General features: G+C 36.3%; 2 protein-coding genes across 3 annotated transcripts in view; both read right to left on the bottom strand.

The window, feature by feature from the left end:
* ACAP2 (ArfGAP with coiled-coil, ankyrin repeat and PH domains 2) overlaps positions 1–13,271 on the bottom strand; it is a 62,650-nt gene that overhangs the window by 12,813 nt on the left and 36,566 nt on the right. Inside the window, exons 10-15 of one of the 2 annotated variants that reach the window (XM_035544392.2) lie at positions 10,605–10,717; positions 6,789–6,809; positions 3,558–3,609; positions 2,083–2,183; positions 792–897; positions 162–370 (exon numbers count right to left, since the gene is read on the bottom strand). In XM_035544392.2, coding sequence (XP_035400285.1) covers positions 162–370; positions 792–897; positions 2,083–2,183; positions 3,558–3,609; positions 6,789–6,809; positions 10,605–10,717 — 602 coding nt within the window. The remainder of the gene's footprint in view (positions 1–161; positions 371–791; positions 898–2,082; positions 2,184–3,557; positions 3,610–6,788; positions 6,810–10,604; positions 10,718–13,271) is intronic. The other variant, XM_035544393.2, reaches the window with a different exon arrangement.
* The window catches only part of LSG1 (large 60S subunit nuclear export GTPase 1), a 154,326-nt gene that overhangs the window by 112,432 nt on the left and 28,623 nt on the right, over positions 1–13,271 (bottom strand). The gene's annotated exons all lie outside the window — the stretch shown is intronic.

Genomic DNA, 13,271 nt, shown 5'->3' with positions numbered 1-13,271 from the left:
ATAGCTTTACCATTGGTTTATGCAAATAACGCCAGTTACCTTCACTCTGTTTACAAAAAGGGTTTCTAATCTTGCTTTAATATATACTTTAAGAGGCAAACAACACGCTTCATAATTAAGTCAATGTGTAAGTCAGATATACTTCTGAAGAGCCAACCAACCTGTGTATCCCAGAGCACTCAATACAAAGCGTGATTCCTAGGTTGATACTGGCCCAGCGAGGATCTGCCAAACCACAGTCACAGCAGGCAGCATTACCAGGAATACACTGAACTCGCTGTAGAGCGCTTTCTCCCTTTAACAATTTCTCTTTTGTCTCGCTGCCAGTTTCTAAGCTTCCAGTAGAAGGGGATGGTTTCTTTTCCTGTTTCTAAAAAAGAAACAAAATAAAAGACAAAATTTAAGAAAAAGATCCTACAAATACCGAGATCCTGACTGTGCACTAGAATCCTAGAGAAGAAGCTTGTGCATTTAAAGTCAAAGAAAGCCACAGAACTGAAAAGAAATTCTTAACCTTTTTAGAAGAAGTATAGAACTAAGTATAACAGCTATCCTATATCCAATAATCCTATGAATTTTTATCCCACTACAAAAAAAATCATCAAAACTTACAGGCCAAAGTACCACTAGAAAGATGGAGTGAAAGACAGATTAGACAATTACTGCCATCAAAGTTTCATTGCATTTACACTGAAAGACAGCAAATGGATTTTTTTTTCAGTTCTCACAAAAAAGATGTTCTATTTTTAATCCTCAAAATTCAAAAAGTGTTGCTTGATTTTTAAACTCACCTCAGATTCATCCCCTTTTTCTCTGTATGCTGTAGCAATACTGGTCTGAACAGCCTTAATCCACGCCTGCCGCAGCTTTTCTGAGTCAGCCTGAAGCATGCAGCTTCTGTGAAGAATCACATATGCACTTAGAGTCAGAGACTGAGCAAGCAGCTATAACCACGCTGTTCAAAAAAATTCAGACTCACGTCAAAGTCTCTTGCTAACAGCAGAAGTACACTGTTTAGTATGCATTGCTTAGTATCCCTTTCTTTCCAGGTAACAATGCAGCTGACCACAAACTTCTTGTTTCAAAACTATTTATAGGTAATACTAAAATATATGACTCTTCAAGTAACCCAGAGAATAGCTTAACTTGCTATTCCCTTTTTTATTAATTCCAAATTTTTCATGTTTATATCCTTACGTACAATTTACCTCCATGACTACCTACACAAGATGCAGCTATCAGCCCTTGAAAACACAGTTCATTCACCAAGATAGAATGATTTTGAAACTCTGACTAAGAACTACTTTTGACACTAACAGCCAAAGGAAACAAATCACAAAGTATACAGCTTTTCAAGAACTTAAGGGCTGAAAAAGAACAGGCAAGCAGGAACAAAATACTTATTAATGAACCACAGGCAAGGATGCAAGCATTAGGACAGCTGTCTATTAAGAAGAAAAATAAGGATTGGGAAGTATAGATACACCAGAACCTAAAATAAGTTTGACTCAGCATCAAAAACTTACATATGGCCACACTCAAACTGTTAATGAAAAAAACAACATCTTGCCCCTACTGCAGCAGGAACTGCCATACTTTCCCAAAATACAACTAACGCACCGTGTTGCCAGAACCCCAAAATACCTGTATTTGGTAGTTTCATTTAGTGCATTCTTAAATGTAGTTTAACATTACTGACTCAAAAATTCATTCTGTGTTTGTTTTTCATTATCTCAATTAGAAATTTAGAGAAACTGAACTATTGTCTACACTACCAGCCACACTACTTGTGTGGAGTAGAACTACACATTTTCTACTAAGTCACAAGAGCTCCATGACCACAAGCCATTTATACATAAAGCACAAGAACGCATGTTTATTTTAATACCAAAAGTAAACTAAATACTAGAAATACTTCTCACAGCACCACTTACTCTTAGCCAATGTTTCAGAGAACAGAATTGTTCAGATATTTTCCCTGTTTGTCCCAAGAGACATATTCATCTTGTGTTTCACAGCAACTAAATGTAATTTCATTTATTTATGTTTTAAGTAAACAAGTGCTCCACCACTTCTCCTTACTTTGTTGGAGAAACCACCTCAAAACAGAAACGTCTTTCTATGTCTTCACAGTGTTTAACTGTGCAAAGCCTCAAGTCTTCAACAACTACCGTGGGATTATCCTAAGAGAAAAAAAATAAAGGGGTCACAGATGAACAAAACAGCTGCTAATACTCTCAAATTACTTCTCATTTCATTTTATTTTCTTGCTTTACAGATTTTTTCCCACAGATTTTTTTTAATAAATGGTACTAGAGATACTTGTCAATAAGTATTTACTTCAATTTTCATGCTTGTTTATATTTTGTGAAAGTTTTGACTATGCCTTTTTATCTGCAATCTAATTACCAAATAATCAACAGCTTAAACAACAACATTCAAAGGAGCTCAAAGGTAATTGTTTCTCTTCTCAGAATGTAACTTACAAAGAAATCAGAAAGGTTACACCAAAATAAGCTGTTTTCAGTGCCAGGTACAAATCCAGAAGCTGGGATGCAGTGGTTTTGAAAGTTTGATTCACGTCAGAAGACATCTATTCTAAGCTAATGGCATTTTAAAGGTTCCTTTTGTAATATAAAAACATATCAAAACGTAATTGGAAATTATAAACACAAACTGCCTAAAACGTGCTAACACAAACTCAACTATTTGTTTCCTTATCAACCACAAAAGCAAAGATCTTATCTCCTGATCTGAGAGCATCAGATAACAACAGGCTCTGAACCTGATCTGGTAACACTGAATCACTAAGGGTTTTTTTGTTGTTGTTTTTTTTGCCTTCTGCACCCAGTTCTCTGACAGTTTTTTTCCAAACATCAACAACAGCTACAGCCTTGTGGCAACAAATTGATTCTAGAACAGTAAATCAAAGGGATATGGGCCCAAAGGTTGATTGAAAAAGCTGGCTTTAGGCTTGGGCAGAGCTGTGCTTGCTGCTGTATACAACAGCGGTGATAACAATTGTACTTTTCCACTGGCAAAAAGACAGACATCAACTGCTGAATTGCCTTACGTGTTTAATATTAGATGCACGTATGTAGCATCCACAACTGTTTTGTAACAAATATTTTCATGTCTTTTTATTTTCCTCTCCCTCCAAGCACAAAATTGGATATGAAAGACCAGTAACTGGAGAGAGCAAGTCCTTAAGGAGTTGAGCAGAACAGCCCAGGGAACAGCACGGAGCATTTAGTCTGCTGGCAAGTGTGTACAAGCCTTTTGGGACCAACAACTTCCAAGGCTCTTGGTTAAGTCTTTTCTGTAACAAGGTATCAAAAATGCATTAAATAAGGTATATGATTACAAGTCCCTGTGTGAGAGTCCAAAAATCTGTAAATTCAGGTGTTAATGTCATTTTACAAAGAAAGAATTAATTTAGAAAAGTAGGTTGTTCGAGACCATACAGGATGTCCCTGCTAGCGCTCTGCTTTTACTTCCCCGCGTCAGAAATACCATCACCCACACCAAACTATCCCAAGACAAATTTTGATACCTACCTTAAATTTCTTCTGGTACACAAGTTGATTATTTTGTATTGAGAACCAGCGCCTATTTGAATAAAAAGACATCCAAACAGTATGTAACTGGTTTCACACTTATGTGACTGAAATATGCTAGCATACAGTCTACAGAGAGACTGTAAGAAAAAAAGAATTCACAGAAGTAATGCCAGTCAGTTTTGACACGTATTTCATGAGACTATGAAAGAAGGAGAGCAGAGACAAAACAGAACAGAAAGCAAGGTTCAAATAATTCAAGTCTTAAACAAATACATTCGTGTTATGGCAACATTAGTAAAGCTATCGTACACAACACCTTCATTTCAAAGAACATTTACTTCTGTATTTTAGCAGCAAGCTACAATTTTAAGTGATTTGATAATACAAATTCGGATGGTTTAAATTACAAACTATGCAAACTACTCACTCCTTAAATATTTTCAGTAGAAGAAATAACTTACCAAGGCATTAAAAAAACACTAGACTGTTACTATTCCATGCAAGTTTCTCTATGTCTGTCATTTCTTAAAATTTTAGATAAAAAACTGCATATAAACATAAAACAACAATAGAATCTTTTAAGTAGGATCTTAAGTTAAGCCTTTGGTTTATAGGAAACTATTAAAAAGATTAAGGCATCTTATAAAATCCAGAAGATAACAATTGAGGAAAAAATCCTCTGAACTGTATCATCCCCTGTAAAACTCCTGTTCAGATAGGATGCAACTGAAAGAGAACAGAAAAAACATTCAACTTTTTGGAAAAATTCTGACTAGCTCAGACCCAGAACAACTGCTTTTATTCTGACTGCTGGAAGTTAAAGAAAAAAAAAGAAAAAAAGAAAACATAACCATCCCCTTGTAGCTTTTCTGGGGAATGTACAAAATAGAAGCTAATCAATCACTGGTTTTGAACTGACAAAAAAATACAGGAATGCAAAAAGTAATTCAGTCCTGTGGTGAGATTGGCACATATTTATTTTGCTCAAGCTTATAACATGAACCCGTGTTTACCATAACATAATGGCTCAGTTACCTGAAATTTCTTATTTGTACTGCAAATCGCTTTTTGTCCTGCACTGCCAATTCGTTTGAGTGGCAACAGTACACAAAATACCACTGAGAACAAGATATGGTGCAGTACAAACTGGTGAATATCAAGCTGCAGGTCACTAAAATTAGTAACAAGAGGGCTCCGTATAACTATTCAATCACCACAAGCCATTCATGAAAAGAAGCACACACATTGTTAAGAAAATACAAAGGGAAAGAAATTACACAAGTTAGATTCAAATCAGAAAACCTAGTATTTGTTAGGAAAGTTAGTACATAGTAGACAGATGAGATTCTACCTTTTAACAAGTATTCCTTTAAAATGTTGTGCAGATATATTTCATTTAAAAGTAACAACAGTTTTCTTTCAATACTGGATTTATGTCAAAATAGCTGTAATCTTTTTGGGTTAAAATAATTAAGCAGATTTATGCAAAAACAACTTCTCAGTTGATTAACAACAGTAGTTTTGGTCACTGCTATTTAAAAGGTATCCTTTCTACCATCTATTTAAAAAACATATATAGTAATTAAGCCTCTAATACAAGATAAGGCAGGTAACTGCCAAGATTTAAGTAGGTAACTCAACCAAAAAAAAAAAAGCAGACTGGAAAAGGAAAATAAACCAAGGTGTTTGGTCTTTTATTTTATGGAAACTTAATACCGAAGATAAAAACATGAAAAGTAGTGCCTAAGTTACAATGGAGGAAAAAAAAAAAAAAAAAGTAGCCCTGCCCCAAGATAACATGCAATGGAGCTAATCTCAAAATGCGATTGGTGTGATTTACTTCATTAATGTCGTACTTCATTGTTCTAAAGCCAAATGTTTAGCAAATCACTAAAGTAAAAATCAGCTCCATTCTCATACCAGATATAAACGAGCACAACAAATTGTACAAGTTTGTGTCATCTTTAAAGCCTAATCTAGAAGTTTTCAAAGTATTCCAGGCCCTATTTTCCGCCACCTCCATTAGAGAAATGGAATCTGTTTAAAAAAGTTGCCAAGTTCAGCCAAAAAGCATTGGTGTATGTGTGTGTGTGTGTTACTTCTTCACTTTTTTTTTTTTACAGAAACTTTTACTGAACATGATAAATAATTTAGAGCACAGCATAACTTATATCTCCCATTTTTGAAGTAGACTTCAGTGGAAAATAATGCTATTACACTTTATTGTACTCCGTAAAAAATGGAAGTGGCAGCCTCCCTTCCAAAATGTCAGCGCCATAGCAATTTAATTCGGGCCAAAAACTTGATATTCTCTAAATTTGGAATAGTTCATAAACTCTACTGTAGGAAACAGAGTGCTTGGGGCTTACAGCAGTAACAGCCAAGAAACTTGAGCTATAACACAGGTACTGGAGGTGCTGCTACGGGGTATACTTGGCCATGTCCTGTGCTAAGAATTGATGTTCATGCATCTTTAGACAGCTGTAATACTAAAAGTTATCAAAGTTTCCTTAAATGTGACATTCTGTCAAAACAGTAGGAGAGAAGCATGGTGAAAGAAAACGCACTGGGCAATCTTAAAGTAATTTGCACTGCCCCACTGAGTTTATAGCAGTACTTAAATACAGTTGTTTGGGTTTAGAAACCACACGTTTTCTGTCATTTACACTAACATAATTCAAACATAATTCAAAAAAGTATTTGTTAAATAGGAAAACAAAATATTCATTAAAAAGCATTTCAAATTTCTGAGAACTGAGAGAAGTAATAACAAAAACATCTGAATTTTACATAATAATTTAACCATGCTTGCTGATTTTTGAAAAGGAAAACATTTTCTTCACTGACATAAGCATGCAAATAAAACAGCGATTAAGAATGCACAACATTTAAAAGTTACATTTCTATTTCCAGTGCAGTTGGCGAGAAAAATCCCACCAGCGTACAAAGGAAACAAAAAGTCAAGACACTGATCTCATATGCTCAGAAGTTTGAGTGCATAAACTTTGCTTTAATTCCTTTTCAGCTAAAACCAGCTCAACCTTACTAATTCTTTTGAAAGCATTGAGCAGCAGGTGTGTTGGCATCCCAGGCAGAATCCTTCTGTTATTTTCTTAGACTGAGCCACTTCACATCCATCGCAAGTAATCAAAATTAAATGCAGGGTTAATTTAGAGCTTTTGCGTGCCAAAGAAACACTGGGAAGGTATAAAAGAAGCTGGTTGGTACCTGATGTGATCTGGCTTTTTCCTGTCATGTGAAAAAATGGGGGAGGATTAAAACATAAGGGAAAGGAGGAAGAGGAATGAAAAATGCAAAATGAGCAAAATAAGCAAAGAATTAGCATGATCTGAAAATACAGCAGAATTAAAAAGGAAAACATCTAATGCACCAACCCAAAACCTATGCAGAATACACTATATTTGGTAAAGGCTCTCTACCCACACATACATTTTATTCACACACACCTTTTTTTAATCTGAATTTCTAAGAACCAAAAGGTTTTTAACTATTGTTCCATAATAAATTAAACTGATTTTGTTTTCTTGTACTTCCAGAAAAGTTGTGTACAATAAGATGTCGTTTCAACAGATAAGTATACAACCAAAAATGTCTCCATAACAACTGCTGTGAGACTTCACATTAAAGACTTAATAAAAATTTATTTTTCTTTCCACTGAAGTGTCTCATCTGAAATACAAACTTACAGTTTACATTTACAGTATAAAAAGGTTCCAAAATCTCCACCTCTTTCAAAACAAAGTAACATCAAATGACAATTAGCTCTCGTGGTTTACTTGGTAACCATTTGCTTGTCATGCCAGCAGAATACAGAATTATCCCAAGACTAGGAAACTTGATGCAAATGTCCAAATTAGTGGTAGTCTTTGGACAATTGAACCAAGTTACCAACTGCCTGAAAAAGAAACTATATCATCCTAGCAAGAAATTAATTTGGACTGGAAACAAGTTTTGATACATTAGAACAGCTTTGTCCTTCTTCAAAGGTCTGCATTATATGGTTTCAAGTTTTTTCTCTCCACAGTAACTGTACTTTTCCCACTAAAATCCACTACAGTATCCATGGATTCACATACCAAGACATGCACACAGAAGCATCACGTTATCTAAAATCATCATGATGTGTCCAAGCCTGGCAAAGTTCATCACACTACTTCCTTTTCTCATGTTTTTAATGCTGGCAAGTATGCACTAATGGTGATAAAAGCAATGATTTTTGACACCTTTTCCTAATTTTGTTGTAAAGGAGCAGTTTGAAAGGCCTAGAACCATCAAAATACCAACTGACACCAACAGGAAGAAAAGAGAACCTACTGTATTACAACTGACACTGCCATCAGCTGTTAGCAAGAAGATTAGTGCCATCACCATTGGTTCAGAATATCAGATAACTCCTGTATTTCTTTCTAGATGAATTATTCTAGTTTCGTTTCAGCTGGTTGATTTTCCATCCCTCACTTTCCCCTCAAAGATGGGCATATAACGAAGAAGCAAGCTACCTACCTGACTAGAACACTGAAAGTATCTTGTCTGTATCGGGGGGGCCTCAGATTTCAGCTCTGTATTCCTCATACAAAATACATCATTCTCTAAATGTTTCCTCCTTCGGTATTTCACTGCACGTTTTTATGCACAGAACAGCTGAAAGCAACGACAGTCCTTTCTTTGGCTGGAAGTACGCTCTAGCCTCTACTATATGTTGAACTTCAGCCAGTATCAACTCCACGCAGGTGAAACTGCAATACTATGGAATTAAAGCATTCCATCAGGGGAAACGGGCAGTGGAAAGAGGCAATGACCACTTCAGTGCCTACAATGTAGCAAGCAATTACAAATGATTCAGAAATAAAAATAGGATAAAAAACTTCTGGTTTTAGTAAAACATGAAAAATGAAGCTAGATTCAGATAACAGTTATTGTCATTAAGCTCACTTATTACTATTATACTACGTCTAATAAGTTTCACAATTAGTAACAGTTTGTGAATATATGAGTTACTAAATTAAAATGATTCATTCAATTTTTAAACCATGGATATAGAGGGCTTATCCACTGCTTAATTCTGACACATCCATCTAGCCTATCACAATGAGATAAATTAGTTTGTCACTGTTGTGAGAAATAGAAAAAATTACAATCTGTCATAGCTTTGCCGGGGTAGAGTCAATTCTCTTTGCAGAGGCTTGTGTGCTGCTGCATTTGGATTTTTTCTGAAAACAGTGGTGATAGCACAGATGTTTTCAGTTGTTTCTGATTCTCTCCCCCATCCCACCTGGGAAGAGCAAGTGAGCAGCTGTGTGGTACTTGGTGCCTGATGGGGTTAAACCACAACACCAGCAAGCATTAACCGTATGTGAGAAGTAGGTTAGCTCTGAGTCATTACTGAGCTGTTTACCTTGGCTCTCTAAAACGGCTTATTGTTTGAATGTTTTGATTGAGTACCTTTGAAACAGGTAAACTTACACTATGACCTTCTTTCAGGACATCTTGATTTAATTACGACTTCCTTTGTACCCATATTAAATTTTCAACAGACAAATTAGTTTTAATCAAAGCCTATACCCAATCATCTTAAAGAACAATACAGTTACAGTAATAGTAGGTACGAAGCCATGTCGAAAGAGAATTATCAGCTACCTTCCAACACTGCTGTCCTGCTTCCTTCTGTTACCTCCCCACAGAGCAAAGCCTTTATAATACACAGAAGAACCCAAAGCAAGAGTTAGGGTTTTGTCTTCAGTCACTTATTAAGAGGCTGCAGTCAACCCCGCAAAGCACCTTGCAAAAAGGACTCCTTGAGCCTGATGAAAATTCGGTGAAGGCCAGCCTCCTGCCCTGCTACTGTGGAGTTTTCTCAAAGCATGTTTACACTAACTTTTTACTTCTGACCAGGAAAGTGCTCTTCAATCATATCTACCAGTTTTCTCCCTTCACCATTCTTTGATGCCTCACAGAACTCCAAACGCACTCAGACAGAACTAACCCAGAAGGTACATTACAATTACAATCATACCACAGGACCAGACTAGAGGTAGTCCAAAGCAAAACCCCTTAAAGGAGTTGCATGCTACTTGCTCAGAAGTACAGCCTTGCCAACGGCAGCAGCCCTCTCATCAGTCTATGGATTTAGGTGAAACAACTCCAACTTGCTATGGACTTGTGCTGTTCCAAGATGGTCAAAGAATTATTGAACTGGAAGTGAGGTTGGAAGGGACCACTTATCTGAATACAGATTCTGGCCTTTGGAACACAAAAAACAGTAAAACAGATGCAATGCTGCAAAAATTGCAGAGCATAAGACAAGCTCTATATCAAGACAAACTACCTTTAAAATTCAAGGACTGTACCCAGCTATATTGGAAATGCTCCAGAATACGTAATGTTTCCTTGAAAAAAGTGTACACTATTAGAAATGCAAAAGAAATCCTGTTCAGTAAGAAAAACATTTAAACAATAGTAAAACAAACATCGTTAAAGAGACAAGACTAACAGTATATTTTGAATTCCCAACAGGACCATGAAAACTACTCAGCAGAAGTTACTGCACAGCACAGGAATTGTAAAGGATAGCGATTTCATGCTTTCAGGAGAAGTAACAGTATTTCAATCCTTCACTACATTTCCCTGCTTACAATAGCCATACAACTTCATTTTACATTGTCACCTAACGCTTATTTTCCCAGCATATACATTTACACAACATATTGTATACAATCATAAGAATTACTGTTTCAACAAGAAAGTAAAGCCAAAATGCCACCACAGAGCCAGACTGTGCACAATAAAGCAAGCCTTCTATACACAGGACTTCAGTACGCTCTTGAAAAAGGCTTGCAAACAACTAGGACAGACAATAAAGAGAAGCAACCACGAAGTGCCATCTCTGCATCAGTTCACAGAGCAGTCCAAGGGTTCTGTTGGAACTGTGGAATCGGGGGGTTGCACAGGTTTTAAGTCAGGCCAGAACTTGGCATAACAAGCAGCATCTTATAAAGCCAATAAATAGAGGTTCTGAGTAATTACCTGTTCCAAGTCTTGAAGGCATTGCTGGCTCGCTTAAATAGATAGCCTTCCATAACAATACCATTGGCTGCATCTACATTATATTCTAGTTTAGTATCATCACCGGAGTAATCCTAGTACAAAGGAACAAGACAAGAAAAAACAGATTGTAGTTTCATTAGAAAGATCAAGTATTGGCCACATTAATGTCAAGAACAGTACTGGAGCAATAATCTTTTGCTTACAACATTCACTAGTCATGCTCTGACTCTCAGCCCCAACACTTCTTTAAAAAGTATTTTTAGGAGATCAGAGGCAGGAGATTATTTTTATTTTGAGATCAGGAACTGCAAGACTGCATTATTTATTTTACTGTCTTTTCAAAGACTGCACAAGAACAAAGGAAGACAAGGACTGTCTCTGAATCAGAACGGTTGCATTTCAAAGAAGAGGTGCACACTTATCTAAACCCTAGAGAACAGGTTTAATCTTTCACACAATTTAGCTTCTAGGAAGTGTTGAGGTTAAAAAAAACATGACTATATAAAGTGTTACCATTTGATTAGTACCTAGCATTTATTGTGAATACATTATAAATGCTGACAGCTACTGAAAATCTATGACAGGCACTTTGTAGGTAATTATCACCTGTATTAAAAGCCCTTGTCTTGGTATATTTCCTGAGCTTTGCATAAGTAGTATGAGTGGGATTTCTCTTGTGTTGTGAGATTTTTTCAAAGAGGTCCAAGTCGTCTCCTTCCCATCTGGACAGGCATTAAGTAGACATTCAAATGCATTAAACTTCCAATATCTCCCCCAAGTTCTGCGCAAATGGAATTTAATAATGGGAGAAGGAATTGTGATTCTTCACATTCACAGAGTATTTGAAGACTATCAAGTCTTCGCATAGTCTTCACTTGATAGTATGAGACTATGAAGTCCAACAGAACCTTTTTACATTCCGGAGAAAAATACATAAAAGCATCTAAGCATCTAAGTCAAAGATTCAGAGAACAAAACCCACCAACTTTAAGTGGTGGAGCACTGCCAACAACAGACAGACAATGCTACTGGTGTATATACTGTCCTATAGATTTGGGATTTAAGCAAGCGTCTCCAAAACTTATCTCTGTAGCAGATGAAAGAAAAGGACACCAGCAATTTCCAACTGCACCCCGCCCTCCACATACTCAGACTTGCTTTCATTAAGACCGAACTTGCTGATCTGCAGCCAGAATCTAGCCATCTGCACACAAGGAATATTTATTGCTCAGGTATTTGCGACCTCTATGGCAAATCATCTTGTGGATATTTCAAAGAAAAGGAAGAATAAAGTAGAAGAAAAGTGGCAACGGGCACTGAGCCAAAATTTAAAATGAACTGCAGCCTGGTGCCGAGGACTGTATACAGCCAGCCTTGTACCATTTTCTTAAGCTCTGTCATCTAGACAAGTAAGTCAGATCAGAAATCAGAAGACAAGCAACAAATAAATACGGTGCTATCCAAGTTATCCCTAAATTAAAGCAAATCAAGGTGCTGGCAGAGATGACAACATCCTAGTTATGTTTTCTTCTTCACTATCTGCAACAAGAATATGAAGCTAGAACTAGTAAAAGCAAAGTTTATTTTCAATCTAGTAACAAATAACTGCTAACAACAGCTTTACAATTTTTAGAAAGCTAACACTGCTCCACACATCCAGCAAAGGTTGAGTAGACTAAGTAGTAAAACGTATGGCAATTATAATCTTAAAGCCAAATATCACAGTACAATTTTAACATAGTATTACACAGCTTATAACATATACAAACATTCTCAAACTGTTCATAGCCCTTTCTTTTTTTCTCTTATACCCCAAAATAAGAAGAACAGAAGAACCCCCTCCCCCCAAAAGCACAGATTTCTTTTACATCCTGGTGTCTACTCTCACCTGAACCCCCAAATCAGAAATGAACTTACCAGCTCCCAAACATAATGAAACCTGCTAAAGATTTGCATCTTCCTGCCTCAGTGTCACCTGCAATTCCTTGTCTAGTGTAAGACAATATACACTCCCTCAGTCTTTTCTATCCAAACTACCACGTAATCACATTTTCCTTCACGTTTGGAAAACTGCAGAAAATGTAATTGTCTTTTCCAATGAAGCTCCTTTAAGCTTTGAAGACACGTACAAGTATAACAGGAAAACTCCTTTAGATCATTTATCTCACAACCCTCTCAGTCTAAGTAGTCCAAACTAGTAAGCCTTCTTCATGAAGTGCATTTAGTTTTTATTTTTAATTGCTTTCCTGAATGATTTAAACTTTTACAGAGCAGATAAAGACACAACAGTATGCAGACAAAAGTTTGATATTTTCCTAACTATGCACAGACTACCAGCTGGGGGGGCAGGGGTTTGTTAAAGCTTCCATAAGCTTAATCCATAAAGCTTCGCTGAAGGTTGTAGTCAGGAAAAAAAGAATAGAACTGAACTTCATTACAATTAAAGGGATTAAAGCAGAAAAAGGAACTAGATAAGCTCTGTCTCATCTTACAGTCTCTTATTTCATAATTAAAGAATAGGGAAAAGCAGTCACATTTAATTTATTTTTATCTTGGCTCATGGAAAAGTTTAATGAATCACAAAAAATAATCAGGGCCAGAGAGAAATACATCCTTATCTTTCCAGTATCCCATAAGAGAATCACA

The sequence above is a fragment of the Cygnus atratus genome, chromosome 9, assembly GCF_013377495.2.
Source record: "Cygnus atratus isolate AKBS03 ecotype Queensland, Australia chromosome 9, CAtr_DNAZoo_HiC_assembly, whole genome shotgun sequence".
NCBI classification, from domain to species: Eukaryota; Metazoa; Chordata; class Aves; order Anseriformes; family Anatidae; genus Cygnus; species Cygnus atratus.
Note: the sequence above shows the minus strand (reverse complement) of the source record. Positions and strands in the feature narration are given on the sequence as shown.